The sequence below is a fragment of the Mustelus asterias genome, chromosome 11 (assembly GCF_964213995.1).
Source record: "Mustelus asterias chromosome 11, sMusAst1.hap1.1, whole genome shotgun sequence".
In the NCBI taxonomy this organism is placed as follows: Eukaryota; Metazoa; Chordata; class Chondrichthyes; order Carcharhiniformes; family Triakidae; genus Mustelus; species Mustelus asterias.
Genome location: NC_135811.1, coordinates 54,545,035 through 54,560,113, shown reverse-complemented (window position 1 = coordinate 54,560,113; position 15,079 = coordinate 54,545,035). Strand labels below are relative to the sequence as shown.

The 15,079-nt window shown below is 45.9% G+C and overlaps 1 protein-coding gene across 1 annotated transcript in view; it reads left to right on the top strand.

Moving 5' to 3' along the window:
• Positions 1-15,079, top strand: part of ipmkb (inositol polyphosphate multikinase b) — a 97,881-nt gene that overhangs the window by 65,942 nt on the left and 16,860 nt on the right. Inside the window, exon 5 of the mRNA XM_078223610.1 lies at positions 3,582-3,663. Coding sequence (XP_078079736.1) covers positions 3,582-3,663 — 82 coding nt within the window. The remainder of the gene's footprint in view (positions 1-3,581; positions 3,664-15,079) is intronic.

Genomic DNA, 15,079 nt, shown 5'->3' with positions numbered 1-15,079 from the left:
GCCGTCCCCCCCTCGCCGTCCCCCCCTCGCCGTCCCCCCCTCGCCGTCCCCCCCTCGCCGTCCCCCCCTCGCCGTCCCCCCCTCGCCGTCCCCCCCTCGCCGTCCCCCCCTCGCCGTCCCCCCCTCGCCGTCCCCCCCTCGCCGTCCCCCCCTCGCCGTCCCCCCCTCGCCGTCCCCCCCTCGTCGTCCCCCCCCCCCGTCGTCCCCCCCCCCCGTCGTCCCCCCCCCGTCGTCCCCCCCCTCGTCGTCCCCCCCCTCGTCGTCCCCCCCCTCGTCGTCCCCCCCCTCGTCGTCCCCCCCTCGTCGTCCCCCCCTCGTCGTCCCCCCCTCGTCGTCGTCCCCCCGTCGTCGTCCCCCCGTCGTCGTCCCCCCCCTCGTCGTTCCCCCCCTCGTCGTTCCCCCCTCTCGTCCCCCCCCTCGTGTCCCCCCTCGTCGTCCCCCCCCTCGTCGTCCCCCCCCTCGTCGTCCCCCCCCTCGTCGTCCCCCCCCTCGTCGTCCCCCCCCTCGTCGTCCCCCCCCTCGTCGTCCCCCCCCTCGTCGTCCCCCCCTCGTCGTCCCCCCCCTCGTCGTCCCCCCCCTCGTCGTCCCCCCCCTCGTCGTCCCCCCCCTCGTCGTCCCCCCCCCTCGTCGTCGTCCCCCCCGTCGTCCCCCCCCCCGTCGTCCCCCCCCCCCCGTCGTCCCCCCCCCCGTCCCCCCCCCCCCCCCCGTCGTCGTCCCCCCCCCCTCGTCGTCCCCCCCCCTCGTCGTCCCCCCCCCCCCTCGTGTCCCCCCTTGTGTCCCCCCACCATTCCCCATCGTCCCCCCCCCCCACCGTCCCGTTCGGATTCGAGAGCCATGGATAACCAGGGAAATTGATGATCTGATCAAAAAGAAAAGAGAGGCGTACGTTAGGTCTGGGCAACTGAAAACAGATGGAGCTCTGGAGGAATACAGAGAGAGTAGGAAATAACTCAAACGGGGAGTTAGAAGGGCAAAAAGAGGTCACGAAATGTTCTTGGCAGACAGGATTAAGGAGAATCCTAAGGCATTTTATTCATATGTTAGGAACAAAAGAGTTGTCAGGGAAAAAGTCGGACCTCTCGGGGACAAAGGAGGGAAATTATGCTTAGAACCCAAGGGAATAGGGGAGATCCTAAATGAATACTTTGCATCGGCATTCACAAAGGAGAGGGACTTGTTGACTGGGAGTGTCTCAGAGGGAGGTGTTGACCCGTTAGAGCGAATCTCCATTACAAGGGAGGAAGTGTTAGGTTTTTTAGGGAACATTAAAACTGACAAATCCCCAGGGCCTGATGGCATCTATCCTAGACTGCTCAGGGAGACAAGAGATGTAATTGCTGGGCCTCTGACGGAAATCTTTGTCTCTTCATTGGACACAGGTGAGGTCCCTGAGGATTGGAGGATAGCAAATGTGGTACCATTATTTAAGAAGGGTAGCAGGGATAACCCGGATAATTATAGGCCAGTGAGCTTGACATCCGTGGTAGGGAAGTTGTTGGAGAGGATTCTTAGAGACAGGATGTATGCGCATTTGGAATGGAACAATCTCATTAGTGACAGACAGCATGGCTTTGTAAGAGGGAGGTCGTGCCTTACAAATTTGGTGGAGTTTTTTGAGGAAGTGACAAAAACGGTTGACGAAGGAAGGGCCGTGGATGTCGTCTATATGGATTTCAGTAAGGCATTTGACAAAGTCCCTCATGGCAGGTTGGTTAAGAAGGTTAAGGCTCATGGGATACAGGAGAGGTGGCTAGATGGGGAGAAAACTGGCTTGGCCACAGGAGACAGAGGGTAGCAGTCGAAGGGTCTTTTTCCGGCTGGAGGTCTGTGACCAGTGGTGTTCCGCAGGGCTCTGTACTGGGACCTCTGCTATTTGTGATATATATAAATGATTTGGAAGAAGGTGTAACTGGTGTTATCAGCAAGTTTGCGGATGACACGAAGATGGCTGGACTTGCGGATAGCGATGAACATTGTCGGACAATACAGTAGGATATAGATAGGCTGGAAAATTGGGCGGAGAAATGGCAGATGGAATTTAATCCAGATAAATGCGAAGTGATGCATTTTGGAAGAACTAATGTAGGGGGGAGTTATACAATAAATGGCAGAGCCATCAAGAGTATAGAAACACAGAGGGACCTAGGTGTGCAAGTCCACAAATCCTTGAAGGTGGCAGCACAGATGGAGAAGGTGGTGAAGAAGGCATATGGTATGCTTGTCATTATAGGACGGGGTATAGAGTATAAAAGCTGGAGTCTGATGTTGCAGCTGTATAGAACGCTGGTCAGGCCACATTTGGAGTACTGCGTCCAGTTCTGGTCGCCGCACTACCAGAAGGACGTGGAGGCTTTGGAGAGAGTGCAGAGAAGGTTTACCAGGATGTTGCCTGGTATGGAGGGTCTTAGCTATGAGGAGAGATTGGGTAAACTGGGCTTGTTCTCCCTGGAAAGACAGAGAATGAGGGGAGACCCAATAGAGGTGTACAAAATTATGAAGGGTATAGATAGGATGAACAGTGGGAAGCGTTTTCCCAGGTCGGAGGTGACGATCACGAGGGGTCACGGGCTCAAGGTGAGAGGAGCGAGGTATAACTCAGATATCAGAGGGACGTTTCTTACACAGAGAGTGGTGGGGGCCTGGAATGCGCTGCCAAGTAGGGTGGTGGAGGCAGACACGCTGGCATCGTTTGAGACTTACCTGGATAGTCACATGAGCAGTCTGGGAATCGAGGGATACAAATGAATGGTCTAGTTGGATCAATGAGCGGCACAGGCTTGGAGGGCCGAAGGGCCTGTTTCCTGTGCTGTACTGTTCTTTGTTCTTTGTCCACTTCGTCCCCCCACCCCCCCCCCCCCCCCCGCCGTTCCCCCTCCCCCGCCATCTCCCCCCCCCCCCTCCCACCATCCAGTCCCCCCCGCCATCTCTCCGTCCCGTCCCGCCGTTCCCCCCCCCCTTCAATAACGTTCATTTGCAGGGTTTTTTGGAACGGACGGGATTTTGTCTGGAGCTGTGATTGTCTCCCTGCAAGTGAATTTGGAGCAATGGAGCGGACCAGCTATTTTCATTGCACTAAGATGTGTGTCCCAGGCAAGGGGCCCAGGTTTAAATGACACCCAGTGAGTAGCATCGGAATCAGAATGGTCCAAGAGACTCGGTGGGGCCCTAACAATGCTCCAAAGCAATGGATTTTTATGATTGCCTATGTTGCATAACTGTGCAACTAATTGGGTAATAATGTAAGGTTCTGATTGCACTGACACCATATCCGCATTGATCTATTGCACACTGAAGGATTTCTAAACACATCCCCCACCACCAACTTTCCTCCTCTCCCATCTTTTTGTGTGGGCATTTGAACTTTGGGATATTTTCTGCAGATAAATTCTGCTCATTCCATTTAACTGATTTTCACAGTAACTTCATTGCAGTGTTAACATAAACCTACTTGTGACACTAATAAATAAACTTTAAAAACTTTTAATTGTGTTTAGCTATTCTCAATGAATGGTAGTATCCAGCAGATATTTTAAATGAAAGGAATGCTGACGCTTGATTCTAATGAAAATTTTTCTACCCAGGTCTACCAGTTCTCATCTGATAGCTACATGACATATGATCAGCGCTACGGAAGAGGTTTAACAAAGGAAACTTTGAAAGACGGTGAGATTAAATTCTTACAAGATTGCATGTTGTTCTGATATTCCGTCATGTAATCTGGGACTACAATGGAAGCCATATTTAACTCTGATGCTATTGCCTCCCATTCTCATGCTTAGCATTCATTACTGAAAAGTGATAGGTGGTCAAAAATCTCCTGCCCATGAGAGCAATATGTACGTACGTAAAAAAGGCAAAAGACAGCCAAGGAAGAGTTCATATTTTTCAAATCTGTGCTCGCCGTTCAACCCCCAACAAAGAAGCTATAGTTATGTCTCCGAAAGTGTCAGAAAATACCATGGACATCTAGAAACCCCCCCCCTCTGGTAGCTCACACACTCACCCTACATGACCTCACTCATTTGATCATCTTTCAAGCATAAGCCTACGCGGTGAGTGCAGATGGCAAATTGATCCACATGATAGCAGAGCCCAGTCATGTCCTCAAGCAACATCAAACGGCTTGTAAAGTCATTGCACATAATTGCGAATAGTCTAATTTATTTAACCTTCCCACCACCGCCCCCCCCCCCCCCCCACCACCACCCGTCAGAATGTGGTTATCGAATTATTAATCATTATAAATATCTTACCAATGCGGCATTGAATGCAATCTGAAAGACTTGTTGACAGGCAGAACTGCCCATGTTTCGCTTCAGTTCTTTTTTTGTCTGCTCTGCTGAATCCTATTTCACCGATTACCTGAGAGAAAACCCCGATAGTCTGTGGCATGTTGTCCTTCGACTAGTTCACACAACAGTTCACAGTGGATTATCAGCTAGATGTGTTTCCGATGCCGGTGGTTCTGAGGGTCTGCCGTTTATGAAATGTATGCAAACAATGGTTGAAACCTATCTGCTGAACAACCAATACAAAAGCAAAATACAGCAAATAGAGTAATCTACTTTCTATTGAATTTTTGTGAAGAGCTTTTATCAGTGTCACAACGGTAAGCTTCTTCTGAATGGAAGCACAATGGTAAGAAGGCAAAGGTGTTGTATAATGGTTTATGGATATTTTGATTTACTCCTAATTAATTGTACCTGTTAATCTGATGATTTGCTTTGAATACAGAATATTGTATCTATGCTGGTTCAACAAAGAAACCTTAGTGCTGCTTTCAGGAGATGCCGGAGGACCATTCCCCATGGAAACAATGCAACATTAGTTGCAGAAGTAAATGCAGTTTCTTGTACTTATAGAGGAGGGAAACTGCTTTGCCTTGCTAAATTCTTACACAAATGATACAAACTCCAACATTTGCTTGGATGGTTAATTCATTAGTATAATACTTTGAGATTTATTTGAAGTTGCACAAAACCTTGAAAAAGAAATGTGTGACCTGCGGTACTTGTCTGAATTAGCTAGTAGCTACTCATTATCCAATGTAAATTTTTCCCAATTAACTCCTAAGGCTCTAATGTGGGTTCTTGAGCATGTTCCCTAACTAGTGTTTGTGCGCGTCTTATAAAATCACAATTCTATGGTTGCTAGACATTGAAATAAAAATGAAAAGTGCTGGAAATATTCAAGGGCTTGGCAACATCTATGGAAAGGCAATTGTTTTTCAATGATTGACTTTTAAATTCCCTATTCTTGTTTCCAAATCACTCCATGGCCTTGCTCCTCCTCACTTTTGATTTTGTGCATCCTGTTGATGTAACAGAGTGAAGTATGTGAACCCTGGGAATTAATCTGATAGGGGAACATGGATGTCAGTGTAAGCTCTTTTTTTTACTGACTATCTGTTGTGCTCCTTTTAAGTGTTTTTATCTTCCCCACCCCCAATGTCAGTGCTTCTGAGAAGTGACAGGAATAGAATTCTCAAGCCTATTGAATCATTTTATTAGCCATGGCAGCTCTATCTGTTTAATCTCAATTTCTTCTGCACTTTTTCTTTATCCTGTAATATTAACTTTTGAAGTGAGTATCTATCTCTTTTTCATACTCAGTCCCACTCAACCATTACCTTTTTGCTTGTTGACTTGCAGCTGGCTCCCAGTCTGGCAACAGACATCAATTTTAAATCCTTCCTGGTTTTCAAACCCTTCAGCGACCTTGCTCCTCTTAATCTTTATAACCTCCTCCTTCAAGATCCCAGTGCTCTTGCAATTCTGGCATCTTGTCCATCCCCCAATTTTGGTCGTTCTGCCATTGGCGACTGTGATGTCAGCTGTCTAGGACCTGTGCTCTGGAATTCCTTCCCTAAACCTCTCTGCCTCTATCCTTCTCTCCTCCACCTTTTATCCTACTTCTCTATTCAAGCTTTTGGTCATCTGTCTTGATACCTCGTTCAGTAGCTTGGTATTAAGTATTTATTGATCACACTGTTGTCAAGTGCCTTAGGACATTTTGCAATTCTAAAGGAGTTATATAAATGTAAGTTGCTGTTGAAATCCCCAGTTAATTTACATATGAACGTATGTATTAGGAGCAAGAGTAAACCATTTTAGCCACTTGAGCCTGCTCTGCCATTCGGTTAGTTCATGACTGATCTGATTGTGTCTCAATTTCACATTCCCACCTACACCCATTATATAATCGCTACATTCCACAGTCCAATATTTATCTTTGTAAATGCGTTAATCCAAGTGGCATCAATGGGTTTTGTTGGGAATGAGTTCCATGCATTGACTGCTTGGGAATAGGGAGACCTGGAGCATTTCTCCTGACCGAAGTCTACCAGGGCATTTTTATAAATGTTATACCTGTCTATCCTCCACGCAAGTTGCTCTTTTTGTTACAATTTCATGAGATTTGCATTGAATCGGGGTCTCCCACTGTTTACGTACTGCTACATCTGGCTTCTGACTTTCCTAACCTGGTGGATAACTAATTGTTCATCGGTCAGTCAGTCTGATATTGGGTTATAGGAGCCCATGGCATGAACACTGGGAGCTGGCTCATCGAGACCACTTCATCCAAACTTAAACATAGAATGGGGTGGCAGAGCAGGAGTGGCACAGTGATGCAGTGGTTAGCACTGCTGCCTCACAGCAGGCACCCGGGTTTGATTCAGGCCTTCAGTGACTGTCTGTGCAGAGTTTGCACGTTCTCCTCGTGTCCGCGTGAATTTACTCTGATTTCCTCCCACAGTCCAAAGGTTAGTTGCATTGGCCATGCTAAATTGCCCCTCAGTGTCCAAAAATGGTATGTTAGGTGGATTAGCCATGGTAAATGTGTGGGGTTATGGGGATGATGCAAAGGGGAGGGCCTGGGTGAGATGCTCTTTCGGGAAGTCGGTGCAGACATTGATGTACTGAATAACCTCTTTCTGAACAGTAGGGATTCTATGCAAAATATGAAAGGAGCACAAGTCCGAAAGCCCTTAAAGTGACATAACATTTGCCTGTTGCATTTTGAAGATCATGTCCCATCCTCCAGCAATAAACCTTTGTTCCAGTGCAAACTAATTCAACTCCACAACCCTCTTTTCATAACTGGATCATGAGTTTCTCCCACCTTGGATGAATCCTCCCAACTCAACTCACCAATTGACCTTTCCAAGACTGCTGACTTGTGCCATACTTTGAGTAGTTTCCTGCTGCATGCCTCGATAAACACTCAAACTGCCAGAGGGATGAAAAGGCGCTGTGTCTCCGAGCCATTATTGGTGGTTTTAACAAAATACAAATCATGACTCAGGAGATGTTTACTGAGAATCCTATTTAAAGGATGACCCTGGAAATGTTTATCATAGAATCGCTACAGTGCAGAAGGAGGCCATTTACCCATTGAGTCTACACTGACCACAATCCCACCTAGGCCCTGTTCCCGTAACCCCATATATTTATCCAGCTAATCCCCTGACACTAGGGTTAATTTAATCAACTTAACTCGCACATCTTTAGACTGTGGGAGGAAACTGGAGCACCTGGAGGAAACCCATGCTGACACGGGGAGAAAGTGCAAACTCCACACAGCCAATGACCCAAGTCAGAATTGAACCCAGGTCCCTGCTCTGTGAGGCAGCACTGCTAACCACTATGCTACTGTGCCACCCTTTGCTGAGGGTTTACTGAGAACCCTGTATAAATTATGACACTGGAGATCTTTACTGAGAACCTCTTCAATCGGAAATTCTTGCAAAGGAGGATTTTCTCCTCAGCATCTGATTCCGTCTCCTTCCTGTTGTACCAAGCTAGAGTCCCAGGCTAGCCATACCGACCCCCGCCAACTATGGCAAGGTCTGCAAGACATAATAGGCTACAAGATGAAGGCATGTAAAATCGCCAGCTCCAACGCACCCCTCCCTGATGAGCTCAATGCATTCTATGCCTGTTTTGAGCAAGAGGTCAGTGAGAGCATGCCCTCCACCCTGGAAGCCCTGGATGAACCTGTATCTGGGATCACCATTGCAGATGTCAGAGCAGCTTTCTTGAAGGTCAACCCATAGAAAACAACTGGCCCGGATGGGGTACCCGGACGTGCAATCAGATCCTGCACGGATCAGCTGGCAGAGGTATTCGCAGACATCTTCAACCTCTCTTTACAACAATCTGAGGCCCCTATCTGCTTCAAGAAGATGACCATCAGCCCGGTACCTAAGAAAAGCCAACTAGCGTGCCTTAATGACTATCGGCTGGTGGCTCTGACATCCACCATTATGAAGTGCTTCGAAAGGCTAGTCGTGGCATGAATCAATTCCAGCCTCCCGGACTACCTGGATCCACTACAGTTTGCCTATCGCCGCAACAGGTCCACAGCAGACACCATTTCCCTGGCCCTGCACTCAACTGTGGAACACCTAGATAACAAGGACACCTATGTCAGACTCCTATTTGTTGACCACAGCTCAGCTTTCAACACCATTATTTCCACGAAACCCATCTCCAAACTCCTGGGCCTTGGCACCTCCATCTGTGACTGAATCCTGAACTTCCTAACTCTCAGACCACAATCAGTAAGGATAAGCAACAACACCTTCTCCACGATCATCCTTAACACCAGTGCCCCACAAGGCTGTGTTCTCAGCCCCCTACTATACTCCTTATGACTGTGTGGCCAAATTCCCCTCCAATTCGATTTTCAAGTTTGCTGATGACACCACCATAGTGAGTTGGATCTCAAACAATGACGAGACAGAGTACAGGAATGAGATAGAGAATGTGGTGAACTGGTGCGGCAACAATAATCTCTCCCTCAATGTCAACAAAATGAAGGAGTTTGTCATTGACATCAGGAAGCGTAAAGGAGAACATGCCCCTGTCTACATCAACGGGGTCGAAGTATAGAAAGGGTCGAGAGCTTCAAATTTTTAAGTGTCCAAATCACCAACAACCTGCCCTGGTCCCCCCCCCCCACCCATGCTGACACTATAGTTAAGAATGCCTACCAACGCCTCTACTTTCTCAGAAGACTTAGGAAATTTGGCATGTCAGCTACAACTCTCACCAACTTTTACAGATGCACCACAGAAAGCATTCTTTCTGGTTGTATCACAGCTTGGTATGGCTCCTGCTCTGCCCAAGACCACAAGGAATTATGAAAGGTCGTGAATGTAGCCCAATCCATCACGCAAACCAGCCTCCCATCCATTGACTCTGTCTACACTTCCCACTGTCTTGGCAAAGCAGCCAGCATAATTAAGGACCCCATGCACCCGGGACATTCTCTCTTCCACCTTCTTCCTTCAGGAAAAAGATACAAAAGCCTGAGGTCACGTACCAACCGACTCAAGAACAGCAGCTTCCCTGCTGCTGTCAGACTTTTGAATGGATTTGCCTTACATTAAGTTGATCTTTCTCTACATCCGAGCTATGACTGTAACACTATATTCTGCACTCTCTCGTTTCCTTCTCTATGAATGGTATGTTTTGTCCGTATAGCGCTCACATGTGACAATAAGTCAAACCAAAGTATCAACACATCATTGGAACTCCGTTATAGCGAAAGTGAGAGAAACTCTTAAAATCTCTGCTTAGGACTGGTGGGGCCGAGACAAGTAATCGCCCATCTATTATCCTAATACAAAGTATGACAGAAATTGAGGCTTGTCCTTTCTGGAAGAGATTTGTTTACTCCAGATTGCTGCAAGCTGCAATTTTAAAGGGCTGCTTTTGGTTATATTAACCATCAGGTGGTGCTGTGGTCTAACTTTGTAAATGCGCAATTTGCAAGGGTTTTCGCAGGCTTCCAAGCTTAATATTTAATGTGTTGCCTGCCACCTTGCTCTGAACAATGTGAAAAATAAAATCTGTTGACATATGAGAATATATTTTATTTAAAACCAGTTGTGTCTATAAATTGGAAGCCAAATGATTTCAAGCGTAATTCCTTCACCATTTACACCCCCCCCCCCCCATTTCCTGGTTTCTTTGATCTGATTTTCAGAGTGAATGTTCTTGCCCACAGCAAAAAGATAAAGCATCAAATTAAGAAAAATGAGGTTTAATGTTGACATATTAAAAAGATATTAAAAGAGAATCCAGCACTGCCCTGGGAGGAGACGGATTAGCTTGATTGTGTCAATAACTAATTCTGTGCTGTCTGTAACCGACAGTGTGAGACACGACTGCTCAGAAGCAAAAATGAAGTTCAACTCCAACTAGTTTGCAAGTCACTGCTTTCCCAGTGTGCAGCAGATACTGATTTTTTTACATCAAGTTGTTTACATCTGTGTTACTTCGTCTAGCATTGGGACTGCCACTAATGGTCTATTAAATTGGTGTTTGGTTGGTTTGTTGACTAAGTAAATGGAAAACACAACCCAAAAGCAGCAAAGAAAAAGTGAAGACAATGAACAAATGAAATCGAGACTCACTTAGCTTGGTTACATGTTACATTTCAATATGAGATTAACTTGCAAATTAATTCTAACTTTCTGCGTCAGGTAGCAGAAAAATGACCATTGTTAATTAGAAAGATGGGAGAGAGGCAGTTAGACGGGAGAGAGTCATAAAGGAATGGAAAGGGAGAAAGACAGTGAGATTGAAGAGAGGCAAAAAGGAGCGAGATGGGAAAGAGACAGCAGGACGAGAGAGAGTTATAAAGGAATGGGCTGGGAGGGAGAGTGATAGCAAGGCACTAAGAGTTATAAATGAACGGTTGGGAGAGAGACAGCGAGACTGGAGATAGCTATAAATGGATGGGAGGGAGCGCAGCCGAGACCAGAGAGAGCTATGTATAGTAAAAAGAGAGTGCCTTTCCTTTCCCAGTCTAGCCAGGAGAGACTTAAGGGTATAATATATATTTCAAATATTGGCATATAGATGTGCCTGGAACATTTCTTATTAGCTTTAAAGATCCCCCTACTGGTAAGCTGCCTAATGTTGAATTAGTAACCGTCTTTGAGGAGAGGGTATAATGAAGGGAAAAAGAAAAGTAAAAATGATCCTTTTGGAGTTGAGCTGACTTGAAGTTGATTTGCCTGATGAAGGGAGTTTAAAGTTGAGTGAGTCAATGTTCTCTCTAAGGTGTGAGCATGCATGGCTGTGTAGTGACCTGGAATGTACCACCCACTAAACAGGCTGCTTACAAAGTCGTGAAAGTTCAGTGACTGTTAGATTGCAATCCGCCCACGGACAAGAAAATGGAATGCTCAGAGTCGGTAACCCGTTTGGTCCAAAGAAACTTTCAAGGGAACATTGCGATCAACACTTTTTAGCAGACTTAGTAATCCTACAAGGGACTGTTGGTGATTGCCCAGTCTTTCTGGTTCAAATGGAACCCTGATTCTTTCTACCCAGTTCCTGATAGCCCTGCAAGCTAATGCTTTAAACAATGGATCCAGTTAGAATCATAGAATCCCTACAGTGCAGAAAGAGGCCATTCAGCCCATCAAGTCTTCGCCAACCACAATTCCACCCAAGCACTATTTCCATAACCCCACGTATTCACTCTGCTAATCCCCCTGACACTAAGGGTCAATTTAGCATGGCCAATCCACCTAACCAGCATATCTTTGGACAATGGCAGGAAACCGGAGCACCCGGAGGAAACCCACACAGACACAGGGAGAATGAGCAAACTACACACGAACAGTGACCCAAGGCCAAAATCGAACCCGGGTCCCTGGCGCTGTGAGGCAGCAGTGCTAACCATTGTCCCATCGTGCCACCAAACAGCAGTTAGGCAAACAGCAGAAAGATTATCAGTGCTCTTTACAACTGTGCTTTTAGCTGATCTCATTCCAGCAGTAGTCCTGTGGAGGTTCCTTAGCCATGCGCATGATCTTTCTGGATTTGTGCAAGTTGGATATTCATACCCCACAAGTTCTGCAGCTGCAGATTTCTTTAATTGCTTGGTTTCAATCTGAAGATGGGTTTCTCTCTCTTTCTCCTGCCTGCTTCACCCCAGTTTGTTTGAGAACCCTCCAGACACCCTCTTCACCACCCGCTCCCAATGCCAACCTCTGTTGTCGAATTTGTTTTCAAAATTGTTGCATTTCCTGAAATGGAAAAGGATGAGGAGGCAGATATTGTGTTCCCATGATAAATAGGAGACTGCAACGCTTATATTCTAATCAGTGCTGTAAGTGAATGACTGAATAGCACGGCCGCTGAATATCAGCAAGCTACACGATGGAATGTCGACACTGAAAAGAGTTCAGGCTGGTAACTGTGGATATTATTTCCTTTATGGCATTTATAATGGGGACAATTCAGCGAACAATGCTCCTCGTTTAAGCTATTAACTGCCTAAACTTTACTGCTCCATGTTGCTAAGTGGATGTTGAATGCAGACTAATTTGGGCAGTAGCCGATCAAGTGCAACCTATTAAAGGGCAGTAGACATAAAATAACAATGGGAATTTTTCATGACCATTTCAAAGAGAATAATCTCTGTTCCAATTCAGACAGCTTTGCCAATACTGTCTCACTGTTGCCCACTTCAGCTGTCAGCTCTCATGAACAGAAGCACATGTCATTCTATGGGATCAGATTTCTGGCCTCTTGAGCACCCCAAGTTTTAATCACTCCATTCCAGGGTGGTCATTCCCTCAGTCCTCGGGGCCCTAAGTTCTGGAATTCCCTCCCCAACAAACCTCCTCCACTTCCTCATCCCTCTCTGCTCCTTAAAGGTGCTTCTTAAAACCTGCCTCATTGACCAGACTTGTGGGCACCTGCCCTAATATCGCCTTGTGTTACTCGGTGTGACGTGTTGTGTGATAAAGCTCCTGTGCAGCATCATGGAATGTTACAATAAAGGTGCTTTAAAATGCAAGTTGTAGCTGTACTGCTAATGCCATTGTCTGGGGGTAGGTGGTTAGGGTCACAGTGTCAGCCTGTCCAGCTGGGGATGGACACGGGAGCGAGTTAAGTTGGTGGCTGACTTTCAATACCTAATCCTTTCTCTTGCTTTATAATTTGAAATATTTCTAAAATTCCTTTCTCATTGCCACCCTGCCTCCAGAATTTCAGATAAAGCAGGGCATTGGCTGCATGTACCAAGGAGTTGCTCCTTGTCCACGGTGCCCTGTGGCTTCCACGTGAACTGAAGGTACCAAGCCCCCCTCACAGTTGGATTTGAGCCATACAACTGGCTCATTAGTCAATTCCCTTTGAAGAAGTCCCAGAATCTAACAGCAAAAAAAACTTTTTTTAAAATCAATCATATCTACCAAGCAGATTGAGCCTGGATTGCTGGCATTTAGTACCCAGATGCTTGATGTATTTTCCAGACAGACATAGTGTCCTGGTGGCAGTCTAATGCAGACTAACATTCCACAAAGCAGAGATGTCTTTCTGAGAGACTTGCAAAATAACGTGACCGCTGCGCCCAAAGAATACAGTGTTTGCTTAGATTTAACTCAGGAATGAGTGGAATCTTTCGAGTTTTCACAACCAGCCGAAACATTCTGTTCCTAATTTTAGCTCCTGAAAAATCCTCAATTTGTTTTACATGCAGATTACCATGAGAAGAGGGACAAAAGTAAAGAATGACTTGTGTTTATATTGCACCTTCCATGACCCAAGGATGTTCGCAAAGCTCTTTACAACCAATAAAGTACTTTATTTTCCATCAAATTCAACTGTAGAGGGAGAAAGCTGAGTTAACGATTCTGATGGGTGACCATTGGTTTGAGATGTTTTTAAACAACTACTGAGGTGGGAAAAGATGGGAATTAGAGTTCTGAGATAAAGTGGAAGTCAGAAGCGATTAAGTGACAAAGAGGATGATGGTATGTCTCTGCTCTTATCCCGTTCTGCAAAGGTTCATTGGTCTGAAACTTTGATTGTTTCTCCCTTCAGATGCTGTTCGACTTGTTGCTTATTTCCAACATTTTCTGTTTTTATTTCGGTTTCAAAGAATCTGCATTATTTTGCTTTTGTATATTTTGTTTTAAGTGTAGTCCATTGTAGAACTGAGGCAGCCATTTTTGTAATTCTTTTGCAGGAGAATTTTTTTGCAGGATGTGGGTGTCACTGACTAGGCCAGCATTTATTGTCCATCCCTAGTTGCCCTTGAAAAGGTGGTGACGAGCTGACTTCTTGAGCCACTGCAGCCCCTGAGGTGTGGATATAGGGGATTTTCACAGTAACTTCATTGCAGTGTTAATATAAGCCTACTTGTGACACTAATAAATAGACTTTAAAACTTAAACCACACGCACAGTGCTGTTATGGAGGGATATTGGAACTCTGATAAAGAAGAAGAGAGAGATGTATGACATGTATAGGCAACAGGGAGCAAATAAGATGCTTGAGGAGTATAAAAAGTGCAAGAAACTACTTAAGAAAGAAATCAGGAGGGCTAAAAGAAGACATGAGGTTGCTTTGGCAGACAAGGTGAAGGATAATCCTAAGAGCCTCTACAGGTATATTAAGAGCAAAAGGATAGTAAGGGATAAAATTGGTCCTCTTGAAGATCAGAGTGGTCGGCTATGTATGGAACCAAAAGAAATGGGGGAGATATTAAATGGGTTTTTTGCATCCGTATTTACTAAGGAAACTGGCATGGAGTCTATGGAAATAAGACAAACAAGTAGGGAGGTCATGGAACCTATACAGATTAAAGGGGAGGAGGTGCTTGCTGTCTTGAGGCAAATCAGTAGATAAATCCCCAGGACCAGACAGGGTATTCCCTCGGACCTTGAAGGAGACTAGTGTTGAAATTGCAGGGGCCCTGGCAGATATATTTAAAATGTGGGTATCCACGGGTGAGGTGCCGGATGATTGGAGGATAGCTCATGTTGTTCTGTTGTTTAAAAAAGGCTCAAAAAGTAATGCGGGAAATTTTAGGCCGGTAAGTTTGACGTCAGTAGTAGGTAAATTATTGGAAGGAGTACTAAGAGATAGGATCTACAAATATTTGGATAGACAGGGACTTATTAGGGAGAGTCAACATGGCTTTGTGCATGGTAGGTCATGTTTAACCAATCTATTAGAGTTTTTCGAGGAGGTTACCAGGGAAGGCAGTGGATGTTGTCTACATGGACTTCAGTAAGGCCTTTGACAAGGTTCCGCATTGGAGGTTA